This window comes from Haliaeetus albicilla, chromosome 2 (assembly GCF_947461875.1).
Source record: "Haliaeetus albicilla chromosome 2, bHalAlb1.1, whole genome shotgun sequence".
In the NCBI taxonomy this organism is placed as follows: Eukaryota; Metazoa; Chordata; class Aves; order Accipitriformes; family Accipitridae; genus Haliaeetus; species Haliaeetus albicilla.
In genome coordinates, this window is record NC_091484.1 from 61,597,811 (window position 1) to 61,615,302 (window position 17,492).

The following is a 17,492-nucleotide window of genomic DNA, read 5'->3' on the forward strand; positions in this document are numbered from 1 at the left end:
TGAATATCTTAATTGAGGTGACGGCAGTAAGGAAAATCTTAGAATACCATATGTGCCACTTTTAAACCAAGACAAAAGGGTGAACTGAGGATAGCAGTAAACTAAAACCCAATGTCCAAAAAAAACAAGACAAAAAAACCCCCCACACAACCAAAACCCACCCATACTTTAAGTTCTGCAAGTTTAAAATCACTCTCTTTCAATTTCAGCAAACAAAAGGTGAGCATCTACACAAAGGGCATCCATTTCACAGCCCCACACAGCTTTAAGTCAGTTTTCTGTCTTTGGCACAACGTGCCCTAACCTTGAGAAATACAAAAGCAAGTTTGTCTTTATTTATAAAGTTCAAGAGAGATCTTAGAACGAGTCCACTGAAGCTGTTATATATATTTTGATGGATCTTAAGTTACAGTTGTTTCACAGGCATTTACTACTATTAATAGGGAGCAGAGAAAGAAGCATGACACAGTTCTGCGTTAAAAACTCCGTGTTGCAAGTCCAAACATGCCACCACAGGGCATGCTATGAAGTTTTTAAACTAAACACACAGAGGACCATTCCAGCAACAAATGCTATGGGTAGAAATATGCTTAATATAAGCCGCTGTGTATAGGCAGGTGGGTGGCAAGTACTAGCTGCAAGGAGGCAGAGGCCAGGCCCGCATTTCTACTAAAAGGCACCCGGGCTTGAGTGTGATGGGGCGGGGCGGGAAGCCGTACCCCAGTGCCGCCCAGTGAAGCGCTCCCGTCCCTCGGGGACAAGGCAGAGACTGAGCGTGGGGGAGACACGTCGCGAGCTGACCACGGGGCTGGGGGGGTGGTGTAGGAGAGGACCCCGCGGAAACCGCCGCCCCGAGGGCGAGGACGGCGGCCGCTGCGCCGGGCGGGAAGCGGAGCCGCCGCCCGGCCCGGGAGGCAGCGGAGGCGCGCCCGCCTCCTGGCCCAGGAGCGACGACCCGACTGCGAGGCGAGACCTCGGCCGGGACGGCAGCCTCTCCTCCCGCTGCCGGGGAGCCGCACGCCCGCACCGCTCCCAGCGCCTAACTCCCAGCAACTGCGGGGCGGGCAGGAAGAGAGAGGGAGAGAGAAAGAGGGAGGGAGAGGGAGGGAGGGAGAGGGAGGGAGGGGGCGGCCATTAAGCCCGCTCCAGCCAAGCCGTTCCCCGCAGCGGGAGGCGGCCGCCCTGCCCGGCCCGGCCCTACCCTGCCCTGCCCGCCGCCGCTGCGTACACGCAGCCCGCGCCCCGCCCGCCCCCGCCGCTCCTACCTGGCCGCCGGCGCCGTTGCCGCCGCCCGGGGGGGGCTCGTTGTCTCCATCTCCGCCGGGTGGCCCCGCTGCCCACCGGGTCGCCATTATTTCATTCCCGGTTACAAAGGAGGAGCAAATCCTCTGGAGCCCACATCGGGGAAGGCAAGGGAGGGGGGAACCAGCGCCAGAGCCACTCGCGCACTCCCGACGCGACGAGGCCAGCCCCGCCGCCGGGGGAGGGGGGCTCGGCCCCTTCACGCAGCTGCCATTGGGAAGAGCGCCGGGACGGCCCTGGGCTTCAGCTGCGCTCCCCGGCTTCTGCCTTCATGGCTGGAGGAAGAGAGAGAGAGCAGATATGTCAGTCCTCGGCGCGGGGCCGCTGCCGCCTCCTCCGCCACCCGTCCCCTTGTTAGGCTAATCACCCGCTCGTCTTCCTCTTCCTCTGGCTCCTCCTATCCAGAGCCCCAGCCGCGGGGAGGAGAGGGCAGGCGGAGGGAAGCGGGAGGCGCCCGCTCCCTCCTACTTCGCTACACACAGGCTTTCGTGCCGCCGGAGGGAGCGGGGACGGGGGAGCGCTGCCCCGGGCCGCCGAGAGAGGGAGGGAGGGAGGGTAGGCGGCGGGGAGCCCCGGCTGGCGGGGTGGCAGGCTTGGTCGCTCCTCGCCTTGGCCCGGCCGAACTTTGATCAACTGGTGGAGGACGGGGCAAGGCACCGAGGGGCCGCTCGTCCACCGGGACGGGCGGAAGCCGCCGCCTGTTCGCGGCTCTCGCCCCGGCCGTCACCAGGGGCGGCGGGAAACGCACAAACTCCGGTTAGGAAACGGCAACAAAGGAGCGCTCCCGGCAGCGGCGAGGCCGAGCCCCTCGCTCGGCGGAGCCGGGCTTTTGTCTCTCACGCGAGCCTACCCCGCTAGCAGGCGGCTCCCTCCCCCCCGTCTACGTAGCCGGAGCCGTCCGCGATCAGACCACCGCGCCCCACGCCCCGCCCGCCGCCCCTCCCTCGGGCCTCCCTCGGGCCTCCCTCGGCACAGACGCGCCGTTTCGCCCGGGCAGCGGCAGCAGGCGGCCGCTGCGGGCCGGCCTCGCTCCCCCGCTGCCAGCTCCGCCGCCGCCGCCAATTAGGGCGTCTCGGCGCTGGGGGCTATCGCGCCGCGCCAGCTGCGCCCGCCGCGCTCCCCCGGCCACCTGGGCAGCGGCCCGGGCTCGGCGTGAGGGGGAGCCGCCGTCGCGCCGAGAAGCTTCGGCCAGCACCCTCCTGAAGGCGCGGGGCTTGCCGCGGCTTAACCGCCTCCCCCGCGCCGGTGACCGCGACCTCTTCCCTGGGCCAGCGCGGCACCTCCTCGTTGCCCGCGGCCTCCGCGCCCCAGCACGACCCTCCTTTTCCCCCGTCCCGTTACACACACACACCCCCCCACCCCGGGAAGGCCCCGGGGCCGCCCCAACGCCTCACGGCGACCGCCCCCAGCCCGCCGAGCCCGGGCCGGCAGCGCGGCCCCGCAACGGGCAGCACCGCCTCGCCGCCCCTCACGCTGGCCCCCTCTTACTCGGCGGCCCGCGGGGCTCCGGCCCCTCAGCCCGGCGGCGGTGACGAGGCGTTCCCGGCGCTGGCGGCTCCCGCTGCCTCCGCCGGTGGGGAGTCCGTCCCCGTCCCCTTCCCCCGCCCCTAAGCTGGAGGTTTCTGTTCCCTCCAAAAATCCACCCACCTCCTCAGACGACACCGCCAGGGCAGGAACTGGCTCCCGGCTGCCTTCCAGGGCACCCGCCCTGTGGCCGGGGAGCGCAGAGCCCCGGCCGGGCCCGCACCCCGCCACCGGCCTCCGCCCGCCGCCCGCCAGCACTCCCTGAGGCACGCCTCGGCGTTTTCGGGGGGGTGTTCACACAGGAATAATCTCAGGTTTTGCGCCCTAACTCAGGATTTAGTGCTTCTATCGGCACCTCCGACCTGCACCTGGCTTCGTGAGGGCTCCCCCGGCGGGGCGGCGGCGGTCACGGCCGCCCCTCGGGGCCTCTGGGACGGGGCCAGGCTGAAGTCCTGCGGCCGCCCCTCGGCGTGGGGGGAGGTTGGTTTTGTTGTCTCCGTGAAGGTGGTAAACGTAAACGGTTTTTGTACTTCATCTATCGTTATCGAAGTGTGTGATTTATTTTTTTCCTTTTCCAGAATGGGGATTTTCAGCATAGAGGCCGGACAAGTAATGTCTCTGTGAAAGGGAACGAAGAAAAACAACGCATTTGTAAGAAACGGTAAAGGTCTTGTGTGAAATGAAAGGTTGTGTCTTGTTTGTGATCTCAAAACAATAATGATGTTTCAGGTTGTGGTGGGTTTTTTTACTATGCTACTCTTAAGTGATCTCTGAAAAGATGTGACTGGCCTGGTTATCCATCAGCAACGGGCATCCACAGCAGGTATGAGTGTTGGTATCCAGAGAACCGAGGAAAGAGCTTACATCCAGTAGCTGGAGGAAAAGTCTCAAGGTCCAAATGCTGATTGTTGTCAACCAAGGTCACATCTGCTGAGTTTAAAAGGGTGTTACAACTCAAGGCCTGTCACGCTGATTCAGGTGCTTACCTACAAGTCTGTGTGCTGCCATGGATTTCATTAGGCATCTATACAGTTAAAAACCTGTAGTAGTTTCTTGAAGAATTTGGGTTCCTCATAAATTTCTGATGTTAAAGACTACTTTGTGGCTGAACCTGACCTGGACCAGAGATTATATACACGTATTTTAAATAAGCATACTGCTATCCAGCTAGCAATCCACAGACTGGTTCTATCCAGCTCCCTAATCATTTCTCACTGTCATACAGCATTTAAAGATTTATTTGCCATCCAGACCCTGAGAAAACTGTTATAATATAGGCTGGTCCATGGTTGTCAAGAAGTTGAAAAGGCCAGAATTAAAATAATTTGAGATTTTTGAAGGGTGGAGAAGGGGAACAGTCGGGGCACTTTTCCTATTTAGAAGCTGTTATCAGGCTACCAAGAAGTGTAGCTGTGTGCTCGGCTGCATACTGCTCTCTGCACTGTACTCATCATGTCAATCTGCATAACATCATCAAAAATCCATGATGTATATAAAACCAGTTCCATGTATTCATAACTACTTTTTCTATAGGAGCCACAGTACTGACTCCAAATCTAAATTAGCATCATAACTAATATCTGTGTAGAAAGTTGTCAGATTTACAGAATGTTTCAGAGAGATTAAACCACAAGTAGACTCTGAGTGATCATTTAGTATCTATCAAGTCTATTTATATCAGCACAGCTACATCAATACAGTGACAAATCTTCCATTTTTACTTTTCTTACATTGTCAATCAATTTCTCTAGCTTTAGCTTTCAAACTATAACAGGGAGATGAAAATACCACAGAGGAAAATGTGATCCTAGAATCACAAATTACTTCATAGCTAGGCTGAGGAAATAGATCTTATTATTAACTCTGAGAAGGTTATATTTGTGTAATTATCAAAAGAGTATTTATACTAGCAAATCTTTATTAAACTGTGTACTTCATTTTCTTCCTCTTAATCACAGTGTTCTATTTTTTTGTGGCAGATGTTTTTGTTTGAGATGCTGGGGTGTTTTTAGTATTTTCATATACAAGCCTATGCTGCTGTAATTTTTCATTCTAAATAGGGTGTCATAGTTACAACAGAAAAACTTAAAGAAGGAGGCAAGCTTTCAGAAACATGCTCGTTATCTCTGCATTCATAACACACAAGCAAAACCTCAGAGCCCCTTAACCACCCTTGAAACTGATTTAATAAAAGAGGTTGCAAAAGCAGAATTAGGGTAGCTGAAAGCTATAATTTCACTTTCTCACCTTCCAGTCTGAAGGTGTTGACACATACTCAGCAGACAGCTGCAGCAGCTTAAAGTGTTAGCACCATCCTACTGTTTATTATCACTCCTTGCTAAAGAGTATCATCCCCCCAGGAGAGCTAGTGCAGACATCTTTGAGCGTATCATCTCAGCCACTTCAGTGCAAAGTCTAGCAGCTGAATTTAAATTGCTGGGCTAGACAGAGTTAAGCCTGCACTGCAGTCCAGGGGCTGAGGTATGTTCAGTTGTTCTGTTCTGCCAGGTCAGTAATGGTACAATTATGGGGCTCTATCTTCTTAAACTATCATTTGCTGAATGAACGTGATGATATCTTGAGAATGTAGAAATTCTAGAGGCTAAATTGTGGACATCAAAATTCACTTGGCCAGGTGGACTGGAGGACTGAAATTCATTATATTAAATACATTTTAGTTACCTGCCTCCTTCTCACATGATCCTTAACATCCGCCTCTAGCAGGGCCCAGGGGCATGCCTTTCTCTTGCATGTACAACATGTGTTTAGACATCTAACCTGCGCCCAGCCCACTGTGAAGCAGCTCACTTCCCAAGTGGTTATGTTGTCTTTGCCATCTTGAAGGCCCTCTCTTTTCTGCAGCCCACCATGATACGTCAGACCTGAGGTGCCATGAGCAGTGAGGAGGCGCAGCCATACCAGTCCCAGATGCTCTACCTTTGGGTTAGAGAACAAAACGAGCGTAGAGAAACAGAATTTAAAGTGAGAGCAGGTTTCTTAGAGGACTTTTTAGATTAGATTAGGGTAGGGTAGGGTAGAGTACATTTGATAAGATAGGCAGTAGTGGGAGATAGCAGTTAATCTTGGCTATTTTGTGCTGGGATAAAGAGAAGACTAGAAAGTCTGAAAAGTTAAGTAGGAAAAGGTCTGAGTTTAACAGTGCCTGACTTTGAGGATGAAAGGCAGTGGGAAGAGATATGCCTCTAAGCAAGTAGATGTTGGTACTGACGTTTGGTCTCAGAAATTGTCACTTGTAGGAGCTGCTGAGGTAATGATCATTCTGATAACACTTTCCACCATAGACCCCAGCTGCTTAAATCTCACGGTCAGAGCCTGCTTTGAGAGGTTCAGGCTGAACATGGACACCTCTGCAATCTATCGCCTCTGTTTTGGAGGTAATGAATGCTACTACCTTGCTGAAAGTGTTTGCAAGCACTGCTATGACCACCCTGGCTACAGACTTTTGAGCACATGGCCAGAGCACAGATTTGCATCAGTCTAACAGCTTCCCTGCTCCCGAGTATGTTGACAGGTGCCCTGCATGAGAATGATTCATTAGATTCTCGCCAGAGTGGGAGATTGAGAAGTGGATGACATATATTTTTCATAAATTGATATTTCCAAGATACTACAGCTAGTAGACATATAAAAGCTATGAAACAATGACTAGAGCTGCACAGTAATATGACCATTGTCTGCAACTATATTTGCTTTACAGAATTCTGCACTGAGATTCCTGTGATTCAGTCATGATAGAGACATCTGTTTCCTGTCCAGCACTGGTACATTATTCACCCTAGACATCACTAGCGATGGCCGTTTTCTTGGTAACTGTACCACAATATTCCCCTTTTACTCTATGGATGTTCCTATCACCTACACTCTGGTAACAGAAATAAATGTCATCACTGCCATGTCTATGTCTTGGCTCCCATGTATACACTGAACTCTGACCAAAGTGTCTCCTTTCTTTTATTTCAATCTTCTCTTCACAGGAGATCACACCTACCTCACTTGGCCCCAGATGCTGATGCTTTTCAAGTGCTCCAGAAGACTGCCAAAGAGAATTGCAATCAGCCCTGCCACTGGGTCCATAGTAAGAGAGGATTTTGGCATCCTGAAACCTCAGTCATGCCATCTCCACCAGTCACAGGGTGCTAGGCAATATCCCCTAGAAGTAACACCATTTTAAGCGTATACAGTATTTTTCAGGACTTAGCCTCAGGGAAAATCTCTGCGTATCTAAAGTTCTGGTGAAAAGGAGGCATTGGCCTACTAGAAAGCCAAGGAGGATGCTTAAGATGTGTAGTGGGGTGTGCATCTTGAGAGTGTTAAGGTGTCTGGAACAGTAGTCAGCTTAGGACCACTGATCAGGGACATCCAAAGATCCTGCGAACAGAAAGGTAGCAACAGAAAGTAACAGACCTTGCAAGAGGTGACCATCAAGGCACGAGAAATGCGGTAGGACATGAGAGGACTATACTTACTTCAGACATCCAGAAAAGGATTAATTTGGAGCAAAATTCAGGTGGATAAAGTTAAAAGAAAATGGATATACTACAAAAAGAAGAATGTATTGAAGGCGTGGAAAAAATGTATAGCAGGGGCTCCAGTCTGAGATACGAGGTTGCTTGCCAGCAGTGCCCATGAATAATGAGATGTGCAGAGCAACTGCAGGGCAAGCCTGCAGGCAAGTGTTGGGTTTGAACAAAGGGGAAATGAGTGCTTGGGCACTGAAGCAGACCAGAGCGGGCATCACCAGGCTTGCTGAATATAGGTGAGGGGGAGAGAAAGGGATTTTCTGTAAAACCAGAAATGTGTCAATGCTGACTTTTATGTCCTCAGAATGTCCTCCAGCACTTAGCTAACCGGTCTGATGAGCAATGCAGCCTCTTGCCTTCCCCCGTGATTCTCCTTCTTGCCGTAACTGTAAATGACTTGAGGCAATGAGACAGTGTGACATTGCATTAATGCACAGCAGGTCCAGGACCATGAGGTGAAGATCACTACTGGGTGTGCTCAGTGACTCTGAGAGGAATATTTCTGGCTATGCTGTCAGGACCCATGTCCTGAGACTGTGGCCACTGAGTTCAGATGTGCATGGGAAGATGACTGCCCCTTCCATGCAGGAGCTACCAGGGCTTATCTCCTATCCTGTGCCAGGACAACTCCCCCACCCACTCTTTGAGGACACCTCAGCATCTTTCCAGTAGCAGCATGAGACTGCAGAACTTATCCCACAGGGTGAGTAATGGCCCTCGTGTCCTGACCTGAAATGTGTGTAGAAATGGTCAGGCTGTCTCCTCCCATACCAGCTGTGGGATGATGATGGTAGATGGGGGGAGAGGTGGTTTGCCAGGCATCATGGTTTTGGGTCAGCTTTCTCTGAGGTAGGAAGCTGCGTCTCGCCTTTCAGTGCTACCTGAAAGACTTCTTTTTTATCCAGGCTGTGTGTTGGTGTTGTGTCCTGGCCCTTCTTGTTCTCCTTAGAGGCAGAGCAACTGTGTGTGTGTGCATGTGCGCGCACGCGTGTGTGCACTCACGTACATATACCTCCAACACCTTTGCAAAGAGGAGGTGTGACATGACTGCAACGACAGAGGAGTATGTCTGTGCATAGACTAAAACCCAGGGTTTGGAAGAGGAGGCAATGAACTGCATACTCTCAAAATACTTTGTGGGTTTGACAGTACCAACAGAGAGCAATATTATAGCTTGGGTGGACATCTGGGCATCTAGTCCTTATCCTGCTGGATTTTAGGGAGAAAGGAGCCATTTGGCTTCTGGCAGTTGTCTACTTTTGGAAACCAGCTAGCTACCCTATGAAAACTAATGTCTCAGCTGATGTGTCTTCCACTCTTCAGTGTAGTCTCCTTGAATAACAAAGCTGAGGTGTGAAGGGAAAGCTGTGTCTGTCAGGATGCTCCTCCTCATGGAGTCAGGGTGACAATGTCCAAGGCACAAAGGGAAGCCAGGAGTGGACAGCAAGATGACTCTTTCTCCTGGCCAGCATCACTGATCCATCGCCAAACAGAGAGGAAGCTGCGTTCGCCTAAGAGGCTTCATTTCCCCTCAGAGCAAGGATGACCAAGTAGTGAGGTAGGTTATTCTTTCATGAGAAATGTGTCCAAAACAGAGATGGTGAAAAGTTTTTGATGTTTTGTGAATTCACAACCGAACTTGGTACTTATTAATGCTCGCATGTGTGCCTGCATATAGTCTCCCTGAACTGGACCCAGAGGTGTTTGTGTGAGGCTACCAACGTGCACCAAGGCAGGCTGGTGCACAACTTTTACAGCGATAAACCTCAGTTGTTCACACCAACCATCCCTGCTATTCTGAATCAGGGGGTTGATACATTTTGTTGGATTTGGGCACTAGTATTTCAGCTCCAACGGCAAACTTGGTACTCTGTAAAGAAACACGAAATTGTTCAAGCCTGCAGGAATTTACCATCATCCAGCCAGAGACAAAAACAATTTCGAGTATAATTCAGTTTGCCCAGGGGAATGAGTTGCAGTGTAAAATTTGAGCAAGCAAGATTATGGCTAGGAGGAGCCCAGCAGAACTCACTTTACTTTTAACTTGGGTTCCTAGCAATGAAAATCTACTGAAACACTCTGAAACCATAAGCGAAGCAAAACTCTTGTTTTTCATGTTTTGCTGTTGGAAACTGTCAGTGTGGAATAACAACTTGTTTCTGAAAATGCCGTGCCTGTTTACAGCAAGATTTCCTAATTTTGTAAAGGTCTAGGGGAAAAAAAATATCACTCCCATCTCTTCTGCATTCACTTAAACTATCTACATTCTTTCATTTGTTTTAAATTAGAGGAGCCAGAGTCTAACAGATAAAGTCATCAGCCTTAGTTCTGCTGAGGGTTTATTCACTTTAGGTCAAACAATGTTAACTTGTTTTAGAAAGCCAGCAGGGACTATTAGATGTGCAGCATTTTCCCTCAGAAACCCTCCCCTCCCACACATGCACAGTTTAAAAGAGTTCAACACAATAAATATCCAATCTATTTAAAATTGGCCATGACAGAAAAGGTTTAAGTGCTAGAATGGCAGGGAAAAGTGAAATGGCAATTTGGCTTACCTTAGCTCCTCTGCTGAAATAACAGCTCTGTGTTTGGTTCTGTGCTGTCGACTGGGAGGTGACAAATCAGCCCTATTTTGTAAAATGTTTAGTTTAACTACTGAACTGACAATTTCGGTGGAAGTAGCTGGTGATGAATTGACAACAGTGTTATCACTCTCTCCTTGCTTTATCACATAATCAGCAGCTTGATCCGCTGATTAGTGCAACCTTGTTTTAGTAGCACAGAGGTGCTAACAGCCGTCTCCAAAATTCAGGCTACCCATCTTGTATTTCTTCTGACTGTCTACAGCTTCCCTCTGGATGGATGAAGTGTGACAGCTTTCTCCATTTAACAGATCTTCCTCTATAGCTAGGGCTGGATCAAGATAGCTTTCAGGCATTAAGAAAAAGCTCGGGAGTAAACAGAATACATTTATATAATACGAATATATTGATTTCATGAGATCCCTCCCTCCTTCCAGCAATGATGTGCTCCACCCAAAGGCTGTGTATCAGTTGCTGCTTTCTTATTTTGCTCTGTCCAAAGAGCCTTTACTTCACTTTGAGGTCATCAGAACTTCACTACCAGATACCCTGTAGATACCAGGTACTTGTCTCTTACTGGCTTCTAAACCTGACTCCATGTGCTGCTACTTAGCCGACCGACCTGCTCAGCTCTCTTTTCACTGAAGAGAGACACGAGATACTCTCTGGGACAGCAGGAGCCATCTAAAGGCCAGAAGGTCTCTAAACCTGTAAGCCGATTACTATTTATGGGGGTTAGGCTCTGAAAGTGATATTACACTGGGGGTTTTTTTTGTTTGTTTGTTTGTTTTCCCCACTGCTTTCCCACCACCCATCTTCCTGCTCTGGCTTTTAAAAAGTGAGATAATACATGGGGAGACAGTATCCAGGAAAGCATGACACCCACTCCCCCCACCACCACCCCCCACCACCCCCCGAAAAAAAATCTGTGAGGCAAGCTGGATTGTATTTATGTCTGTATGGTATGAATTTTCCAGAAGAGGCTGGATTAAGAATATGTTTGCTATTTTAACAGAGCTAAACTGTCACCGTAGCTTCCTGGAAGAAATATTATAAATTCCCCAGCAAGCTACATCCTACTTCCAGAGAAAGGATTGTCTATGAATGCTGCCTTCAAGGAAAAGAAAATACTGGATTCATTCTCTTTCAGTGTTTTACAAACCCTTTGAACAAATGTCAAATGCTGCAGAAGATGCTGGCTGATCAGCATTAGAGATACTATCTATCTAATGAGTGATTCTGCTCTAGTTTTAGGGACCGACAGAGACAACTGCGGGAATTAGGGACACCTGAGGTTTGGTTCAGGTTTCAAGTAGCTCATCTGCCTGTACAGAAAAAAAACTCCATAGAAACCCAGCCATGTAAATTATTGCAACTAATGAACAGAAATGCTCATTAATTTTATGTAAAGAGGCTACATTGACTGCCTATGCAAACTGTAGTATATAAAGAAGAAACATACTTTTGAACTGACTGAAGAAAGCATTGACTATAACGTGTTTCTAGTGTGACTAAATTAATTGTTAGCACCCTCCACCAGTTTGTCCCTGTTTGGCAATGGACTTAGAGTTGCAAATCTAGACAAAAATCAATCCAGAAATCTGATCAGCAATAACAGAATGCTGGGAGAAGTCAAAATGAAAGTAATGAGCTAAGGAACAAAGCCACGTTTACAGAATATTTTCAGTCCAGTCTTCTGCTGAGACACCCTCAGATGTTCATTTCAGAACTGCTTTCCCAGAAGAAAGCAGCAGCCAAATATTTTAACTCATTAAATATACTTGAACTCTTCGCTGCAGTATTGTGCTGTTTCACATGCACCAGACTCCAAATGGCTCCGTGTGGATGCAAAGTATGTCCACACAAAGGTCATTTGCAGGATTAGACCAAAGCATTACAAGGGAGACAAGGGGAAATAGTCCAAGTTAATTTAATTCTCAAGGCTGTCCTTAAGCCCTAAGCAAAATACAAAATGAACTCTGAGCACAGTAATGCAAAGTATTTTTCCCCAAAGTCTAAGGACAGGGCTTAATCTTTTTGTTACAGTAAGAATGGTCTTTCCTTTTCACCAAGTGGGGATGGACTATTAGATTTCAGGACTATACAACTGCCTGAAGTGAGGGCCGCAAGTGTTACACAACTTCTGTAAAGGTAATTAGCCTTAATAACTGGATCTGATTAATATAAAAAAGAAATCTGAAGGGAAAACCCTCCTCCTTGATATGCTGTGTTCTTATTTGCTCTTCTCATTCCCAGACCTGTAGGACCAGCTGCAGGAGCAACAGGTTCCCTTCCATTTGTGATGTGTCAAGCTCCTCTTTTGGAAACATCCTAAGTTTTAGAGAAATTTTGATGAAAGCCAGAGAAAAAGCAAAGATTTGCACCAGTTGTCATGTGTCGAACTTCTCTATTCACTAAGACTTTTTTTGCACTGTTAATAGCTTCTATGTTTATTTAACTTGCTTTTGCTTATTTATTGCTTTTCTTTTACAAAGAAGCAGTTATTAAAACACTGCCAGCACAATAATTTTCTTAAAATTTAGTCATATTGCCTTTTGAACTGTGTGGTACTTCTGAAGCACAAAAGAGTTAAAGAAAAATAAACAGATTACTGCAACTTTCTGCATTTCAAAATAGAGGTAAACAGCTGTGCAGAGCTCAAGTCCCCTTCCAATAGTTAGCTGCTTTAGTGAAGGGGATGAACTGAGTGGAAACATTGCAGCAGTCATCTTTTGGCTTTTCTTCCTGCAAGATGTTTTCTGACTCCAGCTCTGAGGATTACGCTCTTCTTGATCATGACAATATTTTTCTTACAAGAACAAAGATGAGGGCAGAGAGTGAGGCATGCTGCTTGGATCACTGGGAAAGGATGGTCCATGCTGTCCATAGTGTCTCCTGAAGACAGCTACCTCAAACAGCTGTCTACTTTAGCTACACCCAGAGCCAAACAGTTATTTCACAGACTGATGGACTATTGAAATAGTGCCCCACCTCTTATGCTACTCTGCATTGAAAGAGTGTATAGAAACAACTGACCAGCCAGAGGATATACCAGCTATAGGGAGACTGGCACTTCTGGGCAAGGGGATTGTGCTGGTCCATGATACTGCTCCTTGCAGCATCCTCTGCAGAAGCGTTGCTGGAACACAGTATTACTGTCAAATGTGGCACTCAGTGCAGAGCAGACTGGCAGGCTGCTCTAAACTGTGTCAGGGCTTACTTGCCACTCTTCAACAGACAGTGGGTCCACTTAGTAGCTAAATATTTTGGTTCTGCCCTGATGAATGCCAGAGCCTTATTCTTGTAATCTACAGTCTAGACTATTGTAGTCTTTGCTCATTTTACATTTGCTTCCCCCAAGCCTTTTCAGCCTCTGCTCATGCAATTTCCATTGACTATGCATAAGATATGTGCAGAATCTAAACGTTCCTTAGTGTATTGGCTGGAAATGTTTTAATTAAATGGATCTCATACTCCATCTCTCCTTCTGGCTTTTAATGAAAATACTTGCTTTTGGTTCCAATTCAGACCAGGAGCACTGCTGAAATATTGAAAATGTTAATGGATTAGCAAAGCGTGTGCTCGGTACTCTTTCAAAAATATGAATGTCTTATTCACCTTTAATTTAGCTCACTGCGAAGACAAGAATGAGGGAGTCTTGTTGTGGATAAAGGTGTTCCAGCATGGCCACTATTGCTAACTCCAGGTGCAAGCAAATCCTTACAAAGCTGGCTGCAACACGACTCTCTTTCTGGGCAAACAGGGACCCTCATAACACAGCACCCTAACATCCTGAGGCAAGGAAAATTTTCTGCCTGCCTTGTGCTCTCCAAGTGCACTGGATACTGAGAGTGGTATTCATGTCACCTGATTTTACCCATCTATAAATTATTCATTTGTTCTAAGCTAATCAGCCAGGCACTCTCAATAGTCAATGAAGAGACACAGAAGCTGACCAGACACGTTCATACCACTATTTAAGATGGCTTGCATCAACTCCTTAGGGTTCTTGTTTCTCTCCACTGACTTCTGGGAGAGCCCAGACTACTGTAACTGTAATGACATATTATTAGCCCATTTCCTTTTTGTCCACCCTCGTATTGTGAGAATTACAATAAAAGTAATACTTTATTCCTGTATATAAAACAGCATCCCTTTGATGACTAGCCAGGGACAGCTGTGCAATTCTGCTCTATATAACTGTACATATACAAGTATTAATTATTTCTATATTAAGAAATAAGTATGACATGAGTTAACAGTCAGGCTTTCATCCAAGTATGTAAGGGGAGTTTTCTGCTGGTAGCATTGCTGTTAACCAAGTATATTAACTGAGACATTTCAATTATGTTAATTAGTTATTTCCTAATTATTTGGCTTATCACTTTATAAATTGTCATGCTGTTTTGTGGAGTGAGAACAACAGTGTGACTGTGCTGCAGGATCTGTATTACTGGAGGTTTGCCTTTAGTAAGGAAGGATTTTTCACTCTGAGCAAGGCACCAGGACTCGTATTTTGAAAGCTTCTGTAAAAGAAAATATTGATTTTCATTTTAGTTTCATTTATCTTGTTACAAAGCTTAGCAGTCTGTCTGTCGTGGACTATACCAGGGATGGTTGTGACCCTGGAAACAATATGACTAATACATGTCATTTTTATTGACATAGAAATTGGGTCCATTTAATAGTAATAAGGAATTGAGCAGTGGTGTCTAACTACTGTAAGAAATTCTTAGAAGATCTGTTTCACAACTGGCTTGTGTGCAAGTCCAGAGAAAAGTAAAATAGTGAGACATGACATAATTGACCTCTCTTGAGGTGAAGAGTTAAGCATCATATACTATGTGCGAAATGCATTAAAACAGAATTCAAATCCTGTCTTTTCACAGTACGCGCTCTCACAAGGGTTGGGGTTTTTTTGTTCATTGGAGAGCTGTTCTGTATGTCAGCACCACAAAAAGATTTTCAGTACAGATATTCTCTAAACTATTCTGTAGCAAGGAGTGACTAAATCCTTATCTTGTTTACTGCTGGACAAGATAGTAGTTAGAGATGTGTCCCTTTCATAGAACTGGGACTGAAAACCAAAGCCTTCTTCCAGCAGGTTATTTTTCAGTCCTCCTGGCTGTAAAGACAGCCTTTGGTGTGTGACTTGAACTGAGACCACTGCAATTACTCTCCTGATGCTGCCAGCGAACAGCATGAAACAATAACTTTGTTATCCAAGAACTGCCACATTTATCACAGATAGGTTGTTAATTCAGAAAGCAAATACAACATAGGGTTTTAACAGTATGTCTGCCTTAAGGTTGGATATATGGGAAGGCACGCCAGAGGTCAAAGGTGCTGTTGGCTACAGTTGTGGATTAGAAAAGAAGTTTTGGAAAGGACATGCCAGTGTGATCAAAAATAGACTTAGTTTTGTGAGCGTTAGCACTGCAGAAACTGTGATTCAGGGACCCATCTAACACATGCAAAATGCATTTGGCAGCAAGAAAGGCCTTCAGGAGAAACCATAGTATTTCAAAAAGTGCCAGAACATGTAAGTAGCTGGGTGCGGCCTCTGTGGATCGCTTGGTAGCAGCTCCTGCAAAGTGCTCCAAAACCTGTGCATCTCTCACTGTACGTTCTCATTTATCTACTTGCCTTTGGTGTCAAGAAACAGACTCCCGCGAGTTCCTGGGTACCAAAATTACAGCTACCCACTCTCTCGTTATAAAACCCTCCTGTGACAGCCGTTAGAATGGAGCAGTGCTGAGGGAGAGTTCTGCAGCCCGCTGACAGCCAAGAAGTACAAAGGCAGTATCAGGACTGTAAGATAATCTGTACTGGGTATTGATTGCTATTTCAACATATGCATATATGAAATAATGAATATAGTATTAAATATACTGTGTATTTTCCTTTTTAATGGCAAGAAACCCCTTTTTCAGCTTTCTGTGAGGTTGACATCAAAATGCTGCTGTGTCACAGGACCTGGAAATGCTACTTTCTCAAGACACTTCTTGATTAGCAGGGTTTCCAGTAGTATAACTATGTCAGTGAAATCAAATAAACTAAAAAGCCATCTCATGCACTCTTGTATTAGCCTGTGGACAGATCAGGCCTCATTAGTTCTTTTACGAAGCTGTAGTGGTATGATCACACTTATGAAGACCTGAGGGCCTTTGGGGTATTAGGAGCATGTTAGATTTCCTACCCTATGTTTATTGTGAACTTCAGAGTTTTTCATAATTTTCCTTTTCTGTGGAGAAATCCCTACAAATGTAGGAGCCAATTTCTAGTCATCCAACTGGTCATACATGTAACCTGTAATTACAGAATTTGTATTCAGTGAGCAATGCTCATAATGTTTATTTTACCCATTATATAACTGGATGTAAGTACACGGCTCCATACTTATTTCAGGCTAAAAGCATGCAAGTGTTTAGCACCAAACCAGAAGAGTATCTTTTCCTGTTTTACCTCCAAAGCAGTTCTGTTATGAAGATCTATTCCCTAACTAGCACATAGATGTCACTTAGAGACAGGTTGTAATGGGAAACATTTGCTTTTTGGCTAGATTAGTGCATTTAAATGGATCAATGATGAGATGCAGCTGTAGGGTGGAGGCTCTTTAAAAGCTGCACTTCTCAGTGCCAAATATAATGAAATACGGATGACTTCCAGCTAACTTATTGTTGATCTTTATATGAGGGGAAATTTTGCAACATGAGTATTTGATACTGGGGAGCAGTGCTGTGGAAAATCAAAAAAGATACATAGTAATTATAAAGATAAAACAGATAAAGAGAGGAAGCAAAAGCTGACAAAATAGGTAAAGTAAATGTGAAATGAGCTGTAGGCACTCAAAGATGAGTAAGAAATTAGAAACTATAAAACTCTTAGCAAAAAAAGAGATTAAAATAACAGAAAGCAAAACAGAAGGAGTAATGAGGAAATTATCAGTAAAAGACTGGGTGCAAGCAGAATAATCATTATATAAGAAGAAAATTCTTCAGGAATAAACTATAAAGCTATACAAATTCACAGCTAAGATTAGCCTGTTTCTGAACTGATGACTTACCAACACAGGTAAAATAATTTATTTTTTTGCTATGCTCTACTCACAGCTCTTGATTTGGATTGCATTACTTACCTAAACTTACATGCTCAGATATGTAAGAAAAGGAAAAGAAAAGGAAAAAAAAAAAGGAAAAAAAATTATCTTGAAATAATTTAGATCAATCTTCTTGCTTCCCAAGTAATTTCCTTTTTCCCTCTATGTATCTACCACAGCCATTATCAGTTTATTTACCTTGTCTCTGACTGTAAGATGGGAAACTCTCAGGCATCTCATGCTAATCCAACAATAGTTCAAAAAAAATAAAGTCTTTTGCCAGCTGAGAAATGCAACACACCACGTGGAGCTGCTCAGCTGAAAAAGAAATAACACACAAAAAAAGCCCCTGACCTATTGTCCTCTTCTGCAAACTGTAGAAAATGAAGACAGTTCTAGAGATAACAGAAGTCAAATAATTTTTATCGGATCCTTAAAGTTAAA

General features: G+C 46.1%; 1 protein-coding gene and 1 long non-coding RNA gene across 15 annotated transcripts in view; one reads left to right on the top strand and one right to left on the bottom strand.

Annotated features, from left to right (window-relative positions):
* ARHGAP21 (Rho GTPase activating protein 21) overlaps positions 1–3,061 on the bottom strand; it is a 124,324-nt gene extending 121,263 nt beyond the window's left edge. For 3 of the 6 annotated variants that reach the window (XM_069777119.1, XM_069777113.1, XM_069777103.1), the window contains exon 1: positions 1,266–1,661. In XM_069777119.1, the coding sequence (XP_069633220.1) occupies positions 1,266–1,352 (87 nt within the window). In that variant the 5' untranslated portion in view covers positions 1,353–1,661. The other 3 variants (XM_069777095.1, XM_069777086.1, XM_069777079.1) reach the window with 3 other exon arrangements.
* Positions 3,062–3,093: 32 nt separating this feature from the next.
* Positions 3,094–15,983, top strand: LOC138683891 (uncharacterized). 9 transcript variants are annotated; one of them, XR_011323392.1, is made up of 4 exons: positions 3,094–3,487; positions 6,545–6,653; positions 6,822–12,100; positions 12,206–15,977. It is a non-coding gene; the product is annotated as an uncharacterized lncRNA (long non-coding RNA). The 9 variants fall into 9 exon arrangements; XR_011323386.1 differs by having other exon boundaries at positions 3,094–3,804; positions 6,545–12,100; XR_011323391.1 differs by having other exon boundaries at positions 6,545–12,100.
* Positions 15,984–17,492: the final 1,509 nt, after the last annotated feature.